At 39.6% G+C, this 21,493-nt stretch overlaps 1 protein-coding gene and 1 long non-coding RNA gene across 4 annotated transcripts in view; one reads left to right on the forward strand and one right to left on the reverse strand.

The window, feature by feature from the left end:
- Window positions 1–388: 388 nt before the first annotated feature.
- On the reverse strand, window positions 389–2,089 carry LOC121132814. Its single transcript, XR_005869460.1, has 2 exons — window positions 688–2,089; window positions 389–556 (listed from the first exon to the last, which is right to left on the reverse strand). It is a non-coding gene; the product is annotated as an uncharacterized LOC121132814 (long non-coding RNA).
- A 259-nt stretch (window positions 2,090–2,348) lies between these two features.
- The window catches only part of Clvs2 (clavesin 2), an 87,823-nt gene continuing 68,678 nt past the window's right edge, over window positions 2,349–21,493 (forward strand). Inside the window, exons 1-3 of one of the 3 annotated variants that reach the window (XM_013110232.3) lie at window positions 2,350–2,484; window positions 2,730–2,859; window positions 3,409–4,285. In XM_013110232.3, the coding sequence (XP_012965686.1) occupies window positions 3,897–4,285 (389 nt within the window). In that variant the 5' untranslated portion in view covers window positions 2,350–2,484; window positions 2,730–2,859; window positions 3,409–3,896. Of the gene's footprint in view, window positions 2,485–2,654; window positions 2,860–3,408; window positions 4,286–21,493 lie in introns of those variants that run through there. The other 2 variants (XM_013110233.3, XM_005065767.4) reach the window with 2 other exon arrangements.

Below are 21,493 nucleotides of genomic sequence, written 5' to 3' on the forward strand. Positions count from 1 at the left end.
TTCATTGGTTTTGGGGGTTGTTGTTGTTGTTGTATTAGGTTTTTGTTTTTGAGAAGAAACTTAAAGATAGATGAGGGGAAGAATATGGAAAGACTTGAGGGGGGGGAAGAATATGATCAAAGTACACTTACATTTAAAATTTGTTTCAAATAATAAAAATACCACAAAAAGGGTCTTGGGATATGTTTTAGTGGTAGGCAGAGTGCTTGGTAGCATGCTTAAAGGGTTTGGTTCCAACTATCTATCTATCTATCTATCTATCTATCTACCTATCTATCTATCTATCCATCTATCATCTCTCATTTATCTATCATCATCTATCAATTACCTATCTATTTTTCTAATCAGTGACATAGTTCCATTATAGAGGATGATATTAGGCAGTTGCTTTTAAAATACACCAAAAAATCTGTTTTAATTATTTTAAGTTAACAAGTGAATGGACTTCTGTAGTTAGAGCGATACTGGCAACAGATATGATGAAAACTCCTGGATTACCAAGCCAGCAGGCGGCAAGAGCATCCACATGTCAGGCCTTGGGTCCTGAGCTGCACTCCTAGAGTTAAGAAGAGAGAGTCAAGGCACTTTTGGAGTAGTGTATCTCTAATTTCAGAGTATTTACACAAGTTTATTTGACTTTTGTTCAATACAGAGATGTTATAGTCCCATGGCAATATACAGACTTACCTTTATTGCATGTGGAGGTACTATTGTCTCCATCTTTCAAGGCTCCCTGAAGGTGGCTGTTAATAGAAACATTTTTGAAAAGTTGGTCTGGAAAACAGATATTTAGTATCTTTTTTTTTTGTAAGACCTGACCAGAGTTGTAGAAAAATTCACTTTCAAGGTCAGTGATGGCTAAAACCTGTTCATAAGTTGATATGAGAGAGGGATTTCTTCCAATTTTTAGATATTGGCTAAAGAAAATTTATATAGATATATTAAAAATATTAATATCCATGGGTTCTGTATCTGTGGATTCAACAAAGAAGACTTAAAATACTTGCTTTTCTTCTTTACTAAACATAGACATTCATTTTCATCATTATTCCCTAAAGAATTCAGCATGACAACTGTTTACACAGAATTTACATTGCGTTCATTATCATAAGTAATATAGAGATGATTTCAAGTACATGAAAGATGCATGTAGAATTCATACAAGTACTGTAGCATTCTATATATGGAAGCCTCTGCAGGATGTGGGAATCAGTTTCCAATGGATCCCAAGAGATGTACGTTGTACATGTAAAATATGTACCACACACACCAAATACATGTATAAGTACACACATATCTACTTATATGACTAATTTCTCATCTCTTGCATTTAAAATGCAAATCAATGACTATGTGTGGGTTCATTACCTTTCTCTGGTCCCTAAATTATTGCACATGAATTTAATAACTAATGGTGTAGTGTGCCATACCATAGCCCTTTCTTTTTATTAATACCATACTCCAGAAAACAAAAACAATGTAACATAATTTGAGAGTCTAACAATCTTAAAGTGAGGCAGCTTCCTGGCCACCCCCTATCCACAGACTCTAAAACATTGCCCCAAACTGGACTGCAATAAAGAGTTGCTCATTAGGGATTTTGAACTCGGCACTCTTTCTTACACTTTGAGTCAGGCACACTGTGCTTTGAAAATTCTTCTTTTAAAAATGCGTTTCAGGGCACAATAAACTCAAGGGTTCTCTTTATTCATGATATTCTGATATAAAGATGCATCCCAAGGGAAAAAGCATGTCTCCAGAAGTGACTACCTCCAACCCTTCCTTTGACAATTTTATTGTTCTTGTGGATATTGTTGATTTTCCCCTGGTTGTCATTTTCACCCTCAACAGGAATTTAGTAGGGAGAGTTTACTGCTGAAAACAAATCCGTGTAAGTTCTCCCAGGAGAGTAAAAGCCAGCAATGTGCTGAAATCTCTGTGGTCTTCCTTAAAATTAAATAGCTCTGTGCACAGCAAAAGCAGAAATTACAAAATGTTTCAGTACTCCGTGGGCATCAAAATCTCTCCGCACAGGAACCAGAAAAGGTTTGTCAGCCTTAATTACTGAGCAAGAGCAGGGGCTACTCTACAGGGCACTCCGGGTTCATGCACACAAAGGGTGAGCGAGAGGCATGGGGATCTTGTGAGGCAGTAACTGTCCCTCCTGGCCAGTTGAAGCCCGCCCCTCCTGGGACCTGGGGACCTGAGCAGGCTAAACTTGAGGCTCCGGATAGACATCTGAATGCCTCCCAAATTGAGGTTCTACCCCTCAGAGGCAGGGAGAGGAGTGGAGTGCGTGCGCGAGTGCTTACGTAGCCTCAAGCTCTGTGCTGGGATAATCAGGAGTTGGGCTGAGCCGAGTCCTCTTTTAGCAGCAGCGGGCACAGGAGTACCAGCAGCAGCCCCAGGGACGCGCGGGACCCAGCGACTCAGAGCGCACGGGGATAGCTGGTGCTGGCCGTACCACCTCTTGGGCGCACAAAGGTAAAGGCAGCCTCAGCCCTTGTGGCCTGCTTCGTCCCGGCGTTCCCGTCCTCTCCCTCCTTCCTCTCCCGAAGGCGAAAATGGCTGGGCTGGCCGAGGACCTGGGACAGCAGTGGTCTTAGCTCTGCCAGTCCCCACCCTTCCTGCTGACAGAGGCGGCGGCGGGCTGTCCTTGGATGAGGTGGCAGAGGCTGCTCTCTGGCGAATCCTCATCCCGGGTAGCAGCTACCGGGTCTCTTTGCTAGCTCCATCCCTCTGAGAGGAGTTGATGCTGGCATCACCCCCGCCGCCACCGCCACCACCTCCGCGGAAGCCAGTGCTGATGGATGCTGGGGAGTGCCGCATTGCTTAGCGTCCCCGCCTCCGGGTTTGCTGGTAGGAGCTGGCTGCTCTTTCTTCTTTCTGGCTTTGGGGGAGGCTGGAAGGGGGGTTATAGCAAAGATAGAGACATTTTTATTTCATTCTCTACAACTCCCTGCACCCACCCTGGTTTTGACATGTATGCTCCCAAAGGGGTCTCCTCCGGTCCTTATCCTCACCCTCCACTCCCTTGGCAAGTTCCCTGAAATAAAGGGATAGACTAGGCAGAAGTTGGGGGCGGGGGTGGGGGAGCCTACGCCCGAGTCAACGGTACCCAAAACCCAGCTGGAGCCTTATGAGATCACGGTGTGTGGAAGAGGGGTGGAGGGAAGGGTGCATACTCTCTGCAGTCTCCCCTAATTGGATCACAATAACCTAAAGTAAAAATCGCACAAAGATAGCCTGTAAAAATAGCATCTTCGGATAAGCAGAGGGAGAATTGAGCTCCCTTCCCTTCCTTTCTCTCCTTTTCTTTCTGCCAAAGACTCTCCCTCCCCGCCCTGGAGCTCAGCACTGAAGAGCCACCTTATTATTAATCAGAATTTCCGTCTTTATCCGTGGCAGGCACATCCTTCAGCAGGGACCGCCGCAGCATCACAGCGCTGGGGCTGAGATGTGCATGGGGGTTGTTTTCCTTACATCTTGCAAGACAAGAGAAGAAGACCGAACCAAGACCCGAAGCGTCCATGCTAAGTGGAATTAGGCTTTCTTTCTTTTTCTTTCTTTCTTTCTTGTTTTTTAATTCGGAGAGGTAAAGGACAAGAGGTAGGTCTGCAGGGCCTTCCCAGAGGCTCGCTTCTCATGGGAGGCTTTGTTTTTTAGGAGGCTGCGGTTAGAAGTTTAGATACTCTCCAGAAAAGCTGTGGAGGAAAGCAGGAGCAACAGGGTACTTGACTGAACACTAAGAGGAACCATTTCCTGTACCGGAAACGAGGCAGACAGCAACTAGGAGAACTGGGGGCTGGAGTGTGGTGTGGCGGTGCCAAGGGCCAGGTGTGTTGTTGGACACACAAGGAGAGCTGCAGAGAGGACACCCTGGGCACAAGGGAACAATGACTCATTTGCAAGCTGGTCTCTCTCCTGAGACCCTAGAGAAAGCTCGCCTGGAACTCAATGAGAACCCAGATACTCTTCACCAGGACATCCAGGAGGTGAGGGACATGGTCATCACTAGGCCAGACATTGGCTTTCTGCGCACGGATGACGCTTTCATTTTACGCTTCTTGCGGGCCAGGAAGTTTCATCACTTCGAGGCTTTTCGCCTCTTGGCCCAGTACTTTGAGTATCGGCAGCAGAACCTGGATATGTTCAAAAGCTTCAAGGCTACTGACCCTGGCATCAAGCAGGCACTGAAGGATGGCTTTCCTGGGGGCCTGGCCAATCTGGACCACTATGGGAGGAAGATTCTAGTCCTTTTTGCTGCCAACTGGGACCAGAGCAGGTAAATCTTAAATCCAAAATTTTACTTCTCGCTTTCTGACCCTTCCATTTTTTTAGAGTTTACTCCGAGGAGTTTTGGAGTGCTGCAACTTTCATGGTTTTGGTTATTTGGCTGGAGGCAAAGGGAAAACAACGGGACTGAGAGATGAGCCTTGAGTTGGCTTCCTGGGAAGGTCTTGTAGTTTTACTTTTAAAACTTCCTTCTCTGGCACAGTTTCTACCGTGGCTTTGTGTGTTCCTCAAACCATATTAGTATGCTGAGAACTAAATCACAAAACTATTAAATAAAATTTAAAAACTTTGGGCTTCTAAATCCATATGCATAATTTATATAGAGAAAGGGGGAAGAAAACAGAGGCAATGTTTTCCTCCTTCTTCCTCAAGAAAGTCTTAAAGCCAGCTCATCATCATCACTTCATAATCATCTTTCTTTCTCCATAGTACCATCATTTTATCTCCCCCAAATAGCCCCATGCTTAACCAAGAAGAGTCAGTTTTGTTGCTTGGAGACTTTTCTGCTTGGTGATGTGTAGATGAAGGTGGAATATGATACGTGTCACTTCAATGAGAAGGAAGAGTTATACCCTCTGTCACTGAGCATGCTTAGCGACACTGAAAATAAAGGCTGACTGGTGTTCGTGTTCTACACCTGTCACTAATCTGAAGAACACGCTTCCTGTCTGATGTGATTGCTCATCTTTAGAGGTGGGAAACTTAAAATACATCAGCTGGTAGACTCTATGAGCTCAGGTGCTGTTCAGTAAGAGAGAAATAATACTTCCTCTACTGTAGAAAAATGCTCACAGTGACATTTGTATGTCCTTCATCAGAATTATTTTCTTAGACTGAAAGACTTAAAACTTATAAGAGGCTCTTGGGTAAGGTAGTTTCCAGGAAACACAAAGTTAAACATATTTCATAGCATTTATGAGACCAATTGTTATGGCATTTGGTATCTTCTGTGGATGGTATCTTTGGATACATCTGGTTAGTTTCTGGAGCAATGTAAATGATTTCTGCAGTTAAAGAGAGATCCAATAGCTCTAACAGATTCCCCTACAGACTTTGGAGAGCACTATTAGTACGTTAAAATGTAAATGGATATTTTAATAGTTTTTCCCCTTTTAATTGGTCACGCTTTCCTGTAATTCTAGGTTGAAAGGTTCTACTGATATTTTTTCCCTAGTAAATGTGAAGATTAACTGTCATTTGGAGATAACAGAGTTTAGGAACTTACTGCCAGGACTACAGAATGGGATGGAGTCTCCTGGCTTTGGTTAGGTCCTGTGGATCTTACATTGACTTTTTTTTGTGTGTGGTGCAGGGCCAGGAAGGAAACTTCAAAGGATTATGAAATTGCACCCATTGGCTACATGCTTTCTTTGAGTGTTTTTATTTTAATGTAAGAAGTTCACTATAGAGTTATACAAACCACTTGTGCCTATCAAAATGTAAAAATGAAATTGGCACAGAACCTCATATTCCTTCTATCAGCTAGATTGGAAATGTATTAATTGAGCTATGGTATTATGCTATATGGAACCATAGTGATCTGCACACATTTTATACTTAAATATGTCTTGAACCTGTTTGAAATCTTTAGAGAGGCAGGTTTCACACACACACACACACACACACACACGCACAAATTGTTTTTTTCTGTATGCGAACAAATAGTATTCACACTTGATAGACCATACCTAAGTGAATGTTACTTACAGTTCTCATGTGTGTAGGAAGGGTTATTTGTACTATAGGAAATAGAGTGTGTTTTAGTTGCTTATTCCATGCAACTAAAATGTAAAAGACAGGCTATTAATCATCAAAACTCTCCCTGGAAATCTATAGTGGGAGGGAATTTATTGATTGGCATGTAGAATTCTTTTCAACGAGTCAATACAAGATGATAAGTAATAATAAATGCTTGTGCAGTTAAAATTAAAAATGAGAAGCCACATTTTGTGGACACTACTGTCAGGGTGTACGTTCTAGTAATGGGGTATAATTTCTGTGGTGGGGGGCACTTCTCATCTAGAAGGCACAGTACATCAACAGGAAAAGGATGAATGTGGTTTAGGGCTTGTCTAAATTTCAGCTATTTTTCTCCTTTACTCATAAAGTAAAATACTCTTAAAACATATCCTTCTCTTTTCTTACACATTTCAAATCAACATATACTGATAGACAGAGACACAGAGAAAAAGTTCTGAATGTTGGCATTCTCTGGAAGCCTTCATCTTCAGGATATGTGCTTAAATAATGCCATGATCTCTACTTTGAAAGGAAGGAAAGCTGTCTCTCGCAGTGACAGAGCCTCCTCAGTTCATCTCAATGTGGGCTTCCTCTTTCTGTTCTTTATCTTGTGGTTTATCTTGCTTGCTTCCCATAGAAGTCTCTGTGACCCTCTCTATGATGCCTTGATAATAGTGCTCTGTTAGATCTACATGTCACTTGCCACTTTTACCTACTCCCCATCCCTCTCCTCTTCTGTGACTCAGATACTCACTCTTACCTTTCTGTCATCTTGACAGTTGCAAATCACCTGAGTTTAAGAAGACTGTATGTCTGAACTTAACTCTGGCCACATCCCTTGAGTTGAATAGCTATTTTAAAAAATAATGCTGTTTTAAGGAAAGAACATTATACAGGGAAATTTCAGAAATTGAGAAAAATCTCTAACTCACATAATTTAAGGGAAAAGGGTTTATATATAATTCCCCAAGTACAAAGATAAGGGGAAAATGCATACATTTCCATGGAAAGTTAATCTGGTAACAGAAGAACCTGAACTAGAGTAGAAAGACCCAGAAAGAACCTGAGTTGAAAAAAAGATACACAGTTTTTGCCAAAAATTCTAAGTGAGAATTTATTTGTGACGAGTTTTCTCCTGTATGAATAAGGAAGAAAAATTCCGAGGTTCCCTAGAACACGGGACCTTTAAGTGTGTTTGAAAGGCAAGCATAAATAAACTCGTGACTTTTCTATTGACATATATCACAAGTTAGTGTGGACTTATTACAAAGAACTAAAACATTTCTGAAAAAACGTTCTGAGCTATGAAGTCATCAAGAAGATTATGTGAAACACAATATTTGCAGTGTAGCCACTTTATAAAATATCTAATTCAACTCAAAATTCTAAAATGTCAAAGTGATTTTGCTTTGGTCTGCAGTTCTTTTAAAAAGGACTGGAACAGGCTCAGCTGACGCACATTTCATCGATCAGGCTACACCTTGGAAGATTCACACAAATTTGTATCCTTCCTTTGAGATCATCTAACATAGTTTTTGAAAATAGAAGTAAACATGAGAAAATTATAAACATTTTGATGGTCACGCTGCACCAAGAGACTGCCATAGTTGTTCCTTGATCCCAGATATCACATGCTTCGTTGGCTTCCTCAATGATAGTGCCTTGCTTAGGACTAGTCGATACGTTCAATTTTTTCCACCCCATTTTGCCAAAAGCCTGGGGATAATGATCCATGAAGTCAGAAGAGAAAGCTTCTTGTAGAAAGGAAGCTTAGAATGAAAAGGGAAAGCATCCTAGACCTCAGATCATAATAGCAAATATCTGAAAAGTTGGAATCCACAGATTAAAGGTATGAAGATGACTCAGTGTGTGAAAGCACTAGCCACAAAAGCATGGTAACTTAAGTTCAAATTCCAGAATCCATGTAAAAGCTAGACACATAGCCTGTGCCTCTGAACCCCAGGTCCCTTATTTGTAATAATATGTTACAGGGGAATCCTTAGAAGCTCATGGGTCAGCTTTTTGTACACGGTAGTGAAACTACCCTGTTTCAAACAAGATGGAAGATGCGGACTGACACCAAAGGTTGTCAACCCTGACCTCTACTTGTGTCTGTACAGTGTACATCTCACAAACATACACAGAGGGGGGATACTCATGGTTGGACAAGTAATTATTACTGGAGGTATATTCATGAATGAAATTTTGTCATATGCAATATATGATGACATATTTGGAGTTGGCTTGTGTATTGTCAATTAGCCCACTCTTTATACTTTTGCAGATCGCACCAGGCTTACAGAGTTGTTCTTTACATTAAACAGTCATTTATCTGGAGCCTTGCTGATAGCCATAAGAAAATAATTATATATAACTATCGGTAAAGCAGTTCTTACAATAGTGGTAATTCAGAGTGTAACAACCATCTTGCTCTTGTCTAGTCACAATGACTACACATAGAGTATTAAAGTTCTGGAAGTGGTACAAAGCAGTCTATTCAGATACGGCTGTGATCTTACAATTATCCAGAAATTTGCCTATCACTCTTGCATATTTTTGGCATTGTCTTTTTCTTAGAAAGAAAACCATGTGAATACAGTTATTTGTGACTTCTTTTCAAATTATGCTTCTATCTCTCCAAACAGTGTGGTCAACCTTCAAAAGAAATGCAGGTTTTTCAAACAGTTACCCAACACTTAAAAAAAAAAACAGCCACAGAACACAACAGCTTGAGTTAATGCCAGGTGCAATGATTTAGTCTTCCTTAAAGTGCTCTAAAAGATGCGAGTTGAAGTAAAAGAAAAATGACTAAGTATAGATTGAAATAGTCATGGCAATTAGCCAGAGAAGTAGGAAGATGCTTATAGAAGTTCTTTAAAAAGTTTCAATTGTTTGGTCTGATTTTAAAAAGGTTTCCTTTCTCAGCTTATTGAAAATTTTTTTCAGCTGAGAAATTACCGTCATGGGCAGTGCAGACCTTCATAAGCTCAAAGGCAGTGCTGTGTGCTGTTATGGGTGGGTTTTGATTATGTTGAAGCTAGTAATGGCTAATGGGCATTGCATGGGATTTCTGTCCCAGAAAAACTCCCATAACTGTAAGGAAGTTCTCTCAACAACATTCTAGAAACAGTGACTGATGACAAATAAAGGTACAGGCCATGGAAAACTGAAGGTGATATAAAAAGTTGTCTTGGGAAATGGTAGAGGGACAAGGTGGCAGATTCCTGAAAAAAAAATAGGACAGTCTCTTAAAACTGGGCCAATTATTCAGCAACCAGTGAAATAATACTAAAATAGCAGCAAAAATGAGAGGAGCAACCCTTGCTAGCATGCTGACTAGGTTTGGTCCACGCTGTTCCCATGTTACAAATGGGCAGCTTTACAAAAGACTGAAGAATAGCAAAGGGATTAAATTACTCTGCGATGACTCGAATGAAATATTTAAAGGTGTATCAACACAGTAGTCCACACTTAGTACACAGGCAAGTGTTGTGTAGTAAATGAATGAATTCCTTCCATTTGGGAAAACAAAGATTGAACTCCTTTAATATTGCCTGGGATGGGTACATAATTTCACTATTATAATGAGCAGTGTTAACAGCATGAGGAAAATCTATTCTGGTGTTCTATGTTCTTATGATAGTAAGCAACAAACTGAGTTATTAATGTTTCATTCAATTTGATTTAAAAATAAGATGTCAGCTATTTGCTTTTTTTTTTTGAGACAGGGTTTCTGTGTGTAGCTTTGGAGGCTGGCCTGGAACTCGCTCAGGAGAGCAGGCTGGCCTGGAACTCGCAGAGATCCGCCTGCTTCTGCCTTCCAAGTGCTGGGTTTAAAGGCGTGCGCCACCAACGCCCAGCGGCTATTTGCTTTTTATGTAAAAGCATGTACGCATTAAGGGCTAGTATGATCACATAGCAATTGTTTTGTAATGTTAAGGGACATAGAGCTCTTCTGGAGAAAAAAGTGAAAATCTAAAAAACTATTGACCAGTTGGACCCCAAATATTTGATGAAGATACTATAGACTATTGTTAGAATTTGGGGCTATTGAAGCAGCTGTGAACTACTCAGTTTGTGTAGGGAAAACATCACCCATTTACTTAACTAAATTTAGCCTTACTGTTCCCATTCATTCATTCATTCATTCATTCATTCAAAAACACTTCTGCAATTTGCATCCACTTCTCCTGGTTTCCTTTGACTAGTATGTGAATTAGTACCTTTTGTGTATAGGTAGTTGTCAACCTAAATTAATCTTAACACTTCAAAAAAATCAATTTGTAATTATGGAAGGCCTCACCCTCCCTGGGGAGCACAAAGGGGAATGGGATGGTGGGGTCAGTGGGGGGCATGGGAGGATGGGAAGGAGAGGGAACAGGGATTGATATGTAAAATAAGATTGTTTCTATTTTAAAAAAAAACCCTTGCTTAAACTTCAGACTATAGAGAAAAGGGGGGACAAAATGCTAAGGTGAACAAAAGGGTTCTGAAAGGAAAAACTGTAGTAAGGGACATTTGCTTAGGGTAGCTGGCCCTGAAACATGGGCTTCCTGATGTACTTCTGTTTTGTACAGAATGAATCTGTTTTCTTTTCTGTTGCTACATAGAATGGAATTTTATCTGTGGATGTCCCACCTAGCGGCTCTGTTGTTTTGTATCCCCACAGCAGCAAAGTGAAGTAAGGCTGAGGTAGCTAATCTGTGCTCGGAGGCAGAAGTGAGGCAGATGAAAGCCAGAATTTTTATTTGTTCCAAGGCTCATAGGCTGAGCCCCTTCATTCCACCTGGTTTGAATTTGCCTCCTTCTCCTCTACCAAATCTCTTACTCTGACTAGGTTGGAGAGTACCTGGCTCAATTGGAAGGTACCATGCTCTATTGACTTCCGGATCTCCTATTTTCTGATACCTATGTGCCATTAAGACACAGAAATGCAGATCAAATTCATTAAACTGTGTTTACGTACGAGACACCAAAGAAAATAGAAAGAATCTTTTTCTAAGTGGTGACAAAAAGAACATTAGCTTCTAATCTAGGTTCCCCTTTTCCTTCCCATGAAGATTCGGGGGAAACTTTGAATTCTCTGAGACCCATATTCTCCTTTGCAAAATAATAGGCTCAAACCTGTGCTGAGACTTCATTATTCAAGATTAAAATAATATAATTGAAATTGCTTTGAAAATCTTAATATTACCCAGACAGAAGTATTATTATTATTGTGAATCATTATCATCACCATATGGTGATGTAAAACCCTAGATGGGTTCATCAGCTTTAGTCCTAATGATACCCTGCAGCACCAATAGAGCCAACTCTTTGCCTTTGTTTCCACCTTAAGCACCTTTCCAACAGGAAATTCTTTCAACATTAGAAAAATGGGATTTAATGAAAACTGAGGTGTTGGGCTAGCCTTAATGAAGGGTTTAATAATGGTTGATTGACTTAGTGACAAAGGGAAATTGCTAGCTGTTGTGCTGTTAAGTGTAATACTGGGATGCTAGCTTGTCTTTCCCCTGTGATACCAAAAAGGTGGACTGTAGAAGACAGAACACATTTGCCATTTTAGCTGGTCTTTGCACTGAAGGCAGGGATGCTGTGGACTCAGAGGGATACATGGTCCAGGAAACTACCAAAAATTGCTTCGCTAGAGGCAGAAGGAGAAGCTTGCCTGGTCACCTTTAGTGTTTTTGAGAAGCACTTTTTGGAATTCACTTCCTGTAATTAACTTCTTTAATTAAAAAAAGTCAAGGTTTCATTTTTATTCCCTACTAAGTACTATTACATAACTCTTTGTTTCTTATTTAGGTAGCTTTTCATTTTGTTCTTTGGAGCTAGAGGAACCCTGAAGTGAATGATATAACCCAAATATTTACACCAAATGATAGCAGCTTGTTTTCTTCTGTGTGGGAAAATGAACAGTGTACTTTGTATCCTCTGAAAATAACTGAATTTTTGCCTATTATGTTAGAGATCTGAGTGTTCATGGCATGTTACTGTTATGTTGATGACAGAAAGTAGTATATTGAAAAAAAAAAGAAAGTAGTATATTGAAAATCACAGCCTTAAGAGTAAAGCAGATGCCTGGGGTCAGAAGACAAACAGATTTCCTGTGAGATATACCTTTATAATGGAAAAGGGTGCCAAAATCTCAAATAGGTGGAGATAATCTCACATATCAGAGCAAGCTGGAACTGAGAACGGTAGCACATAAGGGAAACAAAATGCAGTGGCACCTTCAATAGATTGAAGAGGTAAAAGAGGAGAGAAATATACCAGTGTTTTGGGGGATTGCCGTGTATCAAAATCTCAGTGTCTGGAACGAGCTTGTTGTATGTAAGTCTGTAAGATAAGAAGTATGAGTTTTAAGGAAACGGTGGGATTTTGGAAGAGTCATGCATGATTTGTGTTTTATGCATGTAGAGAAGACCAATTTCACACAAGAGAGTAGGTAAGATGTCTGGAAGAGAAAGAGAGGAGATAAAGAGAAAGAGGCAGTGCCATTATATTAGGTAATGGAGATAGGACTCTAGTGGAAAGGAGTCATTGGATACTAAGGATACATGAGTATGAAGAAAAAGTAATAGTTATATTTTGGTGAATAAATGTAGAGTCAAAAGGAAATTTAATGCACTATTATTCGTTAGGTGCTTAATGTCAGGTAACCCAGAGGGAAAGTTGGTTTGTGTGACACTGGAATGAGTTCCATTACTATGAAATAGTTCAGCTAACAGGGATACAGTAGTGCTGTTATTTACATATTTCATGGGAAGATGAGCAGTGCCTCAGGAGTGACATTGGCTTTGAGTCCACCAATAGGGCATTACCTAGCATCATAGCAAGGATACGAATTCATGACTCTGGAAGTCTGTGAGATACGGCATGAGAAAAGCAGGAGACCAAACGTTATCTCTGCATTTGGAGGACTGGAGGAAGGAGTGGAAGGAAAACTAAAACACTGTGTAGACAAATGGGGAAAGAAATAGTTTAGTGCAATATTGGAGAACAAGGCAGTCTTGGCAGCAAAGATTATTGCAAACATTCCTCTTGTTTTCATTACAGGCCAAGCACTGCTAAATGCCTACACTTCATTTATTTCATTTTTATCTTTGTAAAACATTTGTGAAACTAAGACTATATTCTTAAAAGGTCCAAACATCAAGTGTAGAATAAGTGAATGCAAAAAGTAAAAATTATCTGCAGGAATCATAGAAGTGAACACCTGAGTGTGGAGTCTGGTAGGCATAATGCTACACATTTTATATTCTGCCCTAGGAGGTAAATGGTATTGTCTCCACCTTTTAAAAAGGAAGTGAAAACTTGATACATTCAACAACTTCTTCAGTGCACAAAGGGAAGCTGGCATTAGAGAAATAAGTAACAGTCCTACTTTTATTTTGTATTTTGTATGGCCATAAGTTTTACATTAAGACTTTAGGTGAAATAAAAATTACTCCAACTTATGAATTCAGGGATGTACGGAAGACTGATTTTATAAGTGATGGACTTCAGGAGGTGTTCAATACTTTTTGACTACACAGTGAGTATGAAGTAGTTATTACTGTCAATGATTTTTTAAAAAACATATTATAGAAGGTTCAATTTCTTCGAGAGCAGTGGTAAGAATCATGATTTCCTCTTATTGTGTGTTCTGCATCTTCCTTGTAACTGATTCAAGCCTTGGCTCATGCTATTTCGGGAAGCACAGTTGGGAGTCAGGAGCTGCAACAATGTGCTAGTTTTTATTCACGACTCTTTCCTAGTACACAAGGGATGAACAGCAATGGCCAGACTCACACGGTTTAAGTCTAAACCCCAAACACCAACATGAGAAATGCTTCATTGTAGTGAACTTCAATCAAAAAATATAATCTGAAAGTAAATGATGGGACGATACCTAAAGAGGTGACTTTTTTTTAAGTAGATGTTATGTTTCTGTGGATGGTATTTTACAGGCATTGGCAGGAGCCTGTGTTACAATGTTTTGTTAAGCAAGTGCCTGCTGAGTTGCTAATGGTGAGAATATGACATGTTTGGCAACACAGGGCCAGAGGAAGTCAAGAGTGCTGTTGGCCTGCCCTCTGAATGAGGTTAACTTGAAACCTTTTAATGTTTCGTTTCTCAAACTTAAAAACTAAAATGATTTATTTATATCAGATCATTTAGTTCCCTTTTGGAATAAGACATTAAATATCTTTTAAAAGGTTATATTTCCTCTGGAAAATTCTGCAAGCCAGAGTCTCTCTCTCTCTCTCTCTCTCTCTCTCTCTCTCTCTCTCTCTCTCTCTCTCTCTCTCTCTCTCTCTCTCTCTCTCTCTGTCTCTGTCTCTCTCTGTCTCTGTCTCTCTGTCTCTGTCTCTCTTATTTATGCTGTGATTTGCCTTATTTTATTCTCTTTGGAATAATGATCTGTATATGTCTCTTGATTTTGAAATTGTTTCAAAGGACAATGCTCCAAATATGTTTCTTGAAAGAAATTGCCTCTTGTTTAATTTTTATTGGAGCCATGATTGATTTTTTACTACATTATAAATTCATCACCCTCTTGAAACATATTTCAGATTCAAATTGCATGTTATAATGTTTTCATATCAATAGCATTTGAGATCCTTCTGGGTAATGCAAGGATAAATTATCACCATGAGGGAATACCCAAATTAGGCTTTTGTGAATTTAAATTTTTTATAACATGGTTTTATTGTGAATTTCAGAAGTTAAAAATGAGTTCTTGAAAAGGTGCCCAATTTTAACCTAAATATAGCCTTTCTGCGCTAACTTGCCCATCTCTGCAGGCCTACAAGCTGCAGTTCAGAGCACTGTCAGAACATTGTGTTTATGGTGAATGTGGGACAGCCACAGAGTAGTATCAAACCCAGGCATGTACATTCCACAGATTCAAAGCCCATAAGCTATAGAAGTCTTCAACTCTCCAAAAAAGCATTATGATATTAGGGACTGGCAGGATGGATCAGTGGCCAAGGGTACCTACCACTCAGCCTGACATTTGAATTTGACCCCTGGATCCCTGTTGCTGGAAGGAAAAAACTGACATCCAAAGGTTGTTCTCTGACCTGCACAAAAACTGGCACATGTACACCCGTACTCACTCTGCCCCATACAAATAAATAAGTGTAATAAAAAATTTGAGTAGTTTCATTGTCTTACATATTCAAGGAATATATTTAGCCTTTTTACCCTGAGAGCTGTAGCAACCTAGATGCAGTACAGGTAATTGAAAATAATGTTTTGATGCTTACTTCTTATAAAGTAGGTAATATAACTTAAGATCATTCTTTACAATTATTTTTGCTAATTATCAGCATGTGTATAGTGCATTTTACTTACTCTTACCTCCAACGTTCTCTTATTGACCCCATCTCTATCAGTTCCCTCTCATCCCTTTCAGTCTCATTCTCAGATTTATATATTTGTTCTTTGTTTGTGACCCACCGAGTTTAACCTGAGGTTTGGAACTATGCATTGGACGCTGGTGGGCTCACCAGTGGGTATTCAACTGAAGATGACCCCATCCCTCCCAGATCCATCAGAAGCCAGTTCAACAGTGAGAGGCCCGGATTCCTTAGCCCTTCTCCAATCGACCCTTGATTGTGGACAGCCATTCTAGGGCAGATCCATGCAAACAAGTGCAGCTGCTGTGACTTTCTGAGTGCAGTGGCTGTGTTCTCAGAAGATAGCATTTCCATATCTTCTGCTTTTAGTCCCTTTCTTTTTCTTCTTCCACTACATTCCCTGGGTCATGGTAAAGGTGGTTATATTGTAGATAGTAGACATGTCTTGTTCAAGGCTGAGCATTTGACCTTATTGTCAGAACCCTGAGAAGATATGAGTATCTGTATTCACAACTATTGGATGAAATGAGAGGTTTCTCTGACTAGGGGTTTGAGTGGTTTTTGGAAGGTAGTTTGATGCTGTCAAATTAAGCAAAAATAATTAAGTAGATTCCTAGGACTTATGTTTCCCATCTCTACCCTACCCCGGCAGTTATTGATTTTTGACTAGGTTTATGGTGTCAGGAATGGATTCCTCCAAGTGGACAAAGCCTTAAAACAAACCAGAGAGTGAGTGGTTTACTATCTCCATAGCAGTCATGCATGCCACTCATACACAAGAGTGTTTACCTTGCCTTGCAGGTTGGTACTGTGTGTAAGACAGTTGACTTTTCTCTTCTGGTGTCCATTCTGGAGCTATGAAAGCTAGCCACCAGGGAGGAAACTTCTAGATCAGTGCCAATGTGACCTTTGTGTATCTTGAAGTCAAGGTATATGGTATCTTCAGCAACTGGCTCTTATTGAGTGCTGGTGGGGCAAGCAAGAGGAATAGTAGGAACTGTCAATTATTTTGTTGTTCTACTGGGGCCTCGCTGGCCAAGAACTCATAAAGAGCATTTCATACATCACATTGGGAATGGAAATTTAATAATAACCTATAGCTTCACTAGTTTTCCACATGCTCATTTAATACATCTTTTGATGTAGTCAGTTCTCTCAACTCACACCCTGGTTTCCCTATGTAGTATTCCCCTTTTTTCTTTCTTTTTTTTTAAAGCTTTTTAAAAATTTTTCAGTTTAAATTTAGATTAGAAACAAGGTTGCTTCACAAGTCAGTTCCAGGTCCCTCTCCCTTTCACTCCCCTCCTCCCGTGCCCTCCCTCTAACCCCCTCATTATCCCCTCATTTCCCCAGGGAGGGTGAGGCTCTCCATGGGGGTGTCCATAGTCTGTCATTTCATACAGGGCCCCTTTTTTCTTAAACCTTTCCAGCCCTGGTATTCTCCCTTTCTGTTTTCATAATACCATTGTTCTACCATCTCCCCCAACACTCCATTCCTGCTTCTTTCTAACTTCCTGGTTTCTAGGGGTACTTCAAGTTGAATACACAACATTAGAAACTTGAGGCTAGGATTTACATGTGAGAGTGAAACATGGTGCTTGTGTCTCAGGGTCTGACAATAATCATTCTGTAATGGAAGAGATAGAAACACAAAATAATTTTAATTTGAACTCCCTTGATGGCTAAGGGTTGAACATTTTCAAAATGGTTATTAGCTACTTAAATCTCGTTTCTTTGAGATCTCTTTCTTTAGATCCACAGCCTGATTTGGACTTGTTCATCTGTTTTCTTGATGTTTTGTGTTTTGTTTTTGTGGTAATTTTTCAATAATAGTAATTCTCTGTCCAAGAGTATATGGGAAAATTTTTCTGTTATTCTTTGTATTTTTCATTCATTGGACTGCCTTCTTTGCTGTATAGAGCCTATTTGGAGTTAGCTTTTGTTAAAGGTGCGAGATAAAGGTCTTGTTTAATTCTTACACATGTAGACATCATCCAGTTTTCCCAACATTATTTGTTGAAGATGCTGTATTTTCTCTACTGTGTATTTTGACTTTGTTGTAAAAACAATAATCTGAGGATGTAACTGGGTAAACTTAGATATGAGTTTTCTATTCTATTTCAGTAGTATATGTGTCTAGTTTTCTGCAACCATTATACTGCTTTTATTATTATTTTATATGTGATTCTCAAGATTAGGAATGATAATGTTTCCAGCATTATTTTTTTCTCATGGTTACATTGGATGTACAGGTCTTTTGTGATTACATATACATTTCAAGATTTTTTCTCGTTTTGTGAAGAATGGCATGAATATTTTGATTGCACTGAGTATGTAAATTGTCTTTGTAAGATGGTCATCTTTATAAAGCCAGTTCTACTATGCTAACAGCACAGGAGGTTTTTACATCTTTAGTGTCTATCTTAATTTCTCTCTTTCAAATATTTAAAATTTTTCTTGCTTAGTTTTACTCTGAGGCTTTGTCCCTTTTATTGAAAATAGATTTTTTTTCATACAATAAAGTCTGATTATGGTTTCCTCTCTCCCCACTTCTCCCAGTTCCTCCCCTCCACTCATCCCATCCAGCACCAGAAGGGTGGAGGACACCAAGGAAACAAGGCCTTCTAAACACAGCTAGAATGATGCATATTTTGACTCATAGAGAGTGAGGCAGCATGCACAGAGCCTGCAGGAATCTGCACCAGATGGGGTCTAAGAACAGAGAGAAGAAGTGAAGACACGCTTCTATCTCTTTCTATCTCTAACACAAAAAACCCTATATCCAATCGATAGCAATTTGCAAATAAAAAATAGTTTTCTCCAAGGGAATCTTACTGGGAAAATAAACTACTCTTAAGGGCAGGCCTCATGCCAGACAGTAGATAGCAAACACCAAATGAACTCATATGAGCATCGTTAGAAAACTTTGCCTCATAATGTTGAATTGGGGCATTATACCTCACAGGTCCTTTGTGTATGTGTTGTGGGTTTCAGATTTTGTGTTTTTCTGGGAATCCTGTGAATTCAAATGTGGTGTGTGTGTGTGTGTGTGTGTGTGTGTGTGTGTGTGTGTGCGTGCGTGCGTGCGTGCGTGCGTGTGTATTTGCATCTATATATGTTTGTAGCATGAATATTAAAACCCCAGATATTGGGGTTCAAGCTGAGGATCAGAAAAGCAAAGCAGCCAGTCACTAGAGTCTTACTCTACCAAGGCTGGGGCAATTCTGTCCTCAGAGTGACTGCAGATTGAATATTGGCTGATACTCTGAGCTCCTGTCTTCTATTTCTCTCTAGTGCTGGGATTAATGGCATGCACCACCCCCTCCCAGCTTCTATGGTTAACTAGTGTGGCTGCTGGGATTAATGGTGTGTGCCACCACCACGACCTGGCCTCTATGACTGTGGCTGCCTTTGCATTCTGGTCTTCAGGCACGCTTTATTAGATCATAAACAAACTATCACCACATATGTTTTTTGTTATTTTTCTTGGGTCTTTTCTTTGTTTTGTCCCATTCTGATTTATTTGTTTTTGCTATATGCTATTTTATTATTATTCCTTAGATGCCATTTTGTTTCTAATGAAAGACAGAAGTAGTGTGTATGGTTTTTTGTTTTTGTTTTTGTTTTTTTTGGTTTTTGTATTACAAATGAGAGCAATTCCCCATTGTCTCATTCAATATATTTGGCCTTGGAAAGTAGAAAGGCTACCAATTTTTTGCTTTAATTTTGTATCCTGCTATGTTGCTGAAAGTTTAATGACTTCTAGAAGTTTTTTGGTGGACTCATTACATATTTTAAGTATAGAATCAAAATTATTGGCAGACAGGGAGAGTTTGACTTAGTTTCCTATTTTATCCATTTTATATCCTTTTTATTTTATTACTTGAACTAAGACTTTTCACACTCCATTGAATAGGAGGGCAGCAATGTGAATAAAGCCCCATCTTGTTCCTTATTTAAATGGGACTGTTTCAGTGTCTTCTCCATTTAGCATATTGTCAGTATGGGTTTGTCATATACCACCCTTATTTTGTTGTGGTATGCTGTCTGTAAACCTATCCTCTCCAGGACTTTTATTGTGAAAAGATTATTTTTCAAGGCCTTTTCTACATTTGTTAAGATGAGCGTGTGATTTCTGTTTTTAAATCCATTTCTATGATTAATTATACTTATTTGTTTGCCTATCTCTGGGATAAAACCAGAATCATCATTTTGTTCTTTGCAGATCCCACCCCCAGTGAGATGTATAGTTACTACTCTTTTTCTCAGATACAGGCAGTGCACCTCAGTGTTATAAACCCGTGATACTTCAAGGGCCACACAGATCAGCCTATGATGGGTGGGACAGAGGTTCTAACTTGAAGTTTTCCGAGATCATGGCACTGCCTGATCCATGTTAGCATGATGAAGCTGAGTCTGGTCCACAGTGTTGGCTTTACAGGGAGGAAATGGGATCTCAAGAGGGGAAGAAAGTACCAAATTTTCATCCAGAGTTACTTTTCCTTCTGAACTACTATGCTTTCTCTATTTGCCCCCAAATATTTTTTTACAGTTTAAGAGAAAATAACTTCCCTTTAAGTGTACACGGTCTCCTGGCAATCCCATGTCTTCCACTGAATGACGACAATTTCTACTCCTAATTTACCCACTCTCCATTCCCTTCTTTGTCCTAAGCTCCAGGTTTCTTTACCTTTTCTGGAAATCACCAGTTGAATTTCTTCAGATAAAAGGATCAAAATAAAATACTATTGCTTATAAATTATATTGTCAATGTTTTTCATAAGCTTTCTGACTCCTCTTAAAGTGTGGTATTCCTAGCAATTATTTTCTCAGAATAATTTTCAGTGGTGCCTTATGTCTTAACTCCTTTGGTTGTAGGGTTTATTTGCCTCTAATTTCAGTATTTTCAACTTGGAGCTCTTTCCTGAGTTTAGGATATACTTTTTCAAGTGTTTCTCCAATATACATTTCTGGGTACACTACATTTCTCAAGTACATCAGGCTTTCTTCAAACATTACTTTTCAAACCACTTCCATGCTTTATTTACCTACACTATTGATTTTTGCTACTTTCTCAGTGACTGAAGCTATACTCTTCATGTCATCCTTTATTTTTTTTCAGTCCTATTCCCCATATCCCGGAAAGTACCAAATTTTCATAACCATGCCTCTAAAAATACTTCTCAAATTTGTGACTTGAGGCCTCCTTTTGCTTTCCCCACTAAGGTGGTGTCTTAAAGTATAGTCAGTGTCCTTGCACTTGTCTCTGATGCTGTTTTACAGGAATGGGTGTGTCTATTGGGTTTCTAGATTGTGTCAAGGCACTGTGCTAAGTATAGGGCAGTAAAACTAAAGATTCTGATCCTTAAATTTGTTTATAATAGAGGTATGGGTTTGCCTAGCCTTTCTTCTTTTGTTTTTATTTATTGTTTTCCAATTCCATTTCCCATATATTCTATTTTTGTATTTATGAGAGAAACACAGTAGAAGCAATTAAGGACTTGTGATATTTATGCGTAGCTCTCACATTCAGTGTTCTTGTTTGTTGAATGAAATTCTAAATCTCATTCTCAATTTTTTTTTATTTAGGTTAGAAACAATCTTGTTTTTTTCACATGTCAATCCCAGCTCCCTCTCCCACCCCTCCTCTGCCACCCTCCCTACCAGGTCTGCCAGTCTCCAACCTAATCTCCACTCCAATCACCAAGGATGGTGAGGCCCTCCATGGTGGATCTCCAGTGACTGACATTTCATCCAGGGCAGGGCCTAGGCCCTCCCCCAAGAATCCCGGCTGAGAGAGATTCCCATTTTGTGGCATGGGCACTCAAAGTCTATTTGTATGCCAGGGTTAAATACTACCCAAGGCCCCATAGATTACCTAGGCCTCCTCACTGACACCCACATTCAGGGGGTCTGGGTCAGTCCCATGCTTTCCACACAGCCATCAATCTTGAGTTGGATTTTGTCAAAGGCTTTTTCAGTATCCAATGAGATGACCATGCGTTTTTGTTTCTCAGCTTGTTTATATGGTGGATTACATTGACGGAGTTTCGTATGTTGAACCAATCCTGCATGCCTGGGATGCAACCTACTTGATCACGGTGGATGAG

Source organism: Mesocricetus auratus, unplaced genomic scaffold, assembly GCF_017639785.1.
Source record: "Mesocricetus auratus isolate SY011 unplaced genomic scaffold, BCM_Maur_2.0 Super-Scaffold_100018, whole genome shotgun sequence".
Taxonomy (NCBI): Eukaryota; Metazoa; Chordata; class Mammalia; order Rodentia; family Cricetidae; genus Mesocricetus; species Mesocricetus auratus.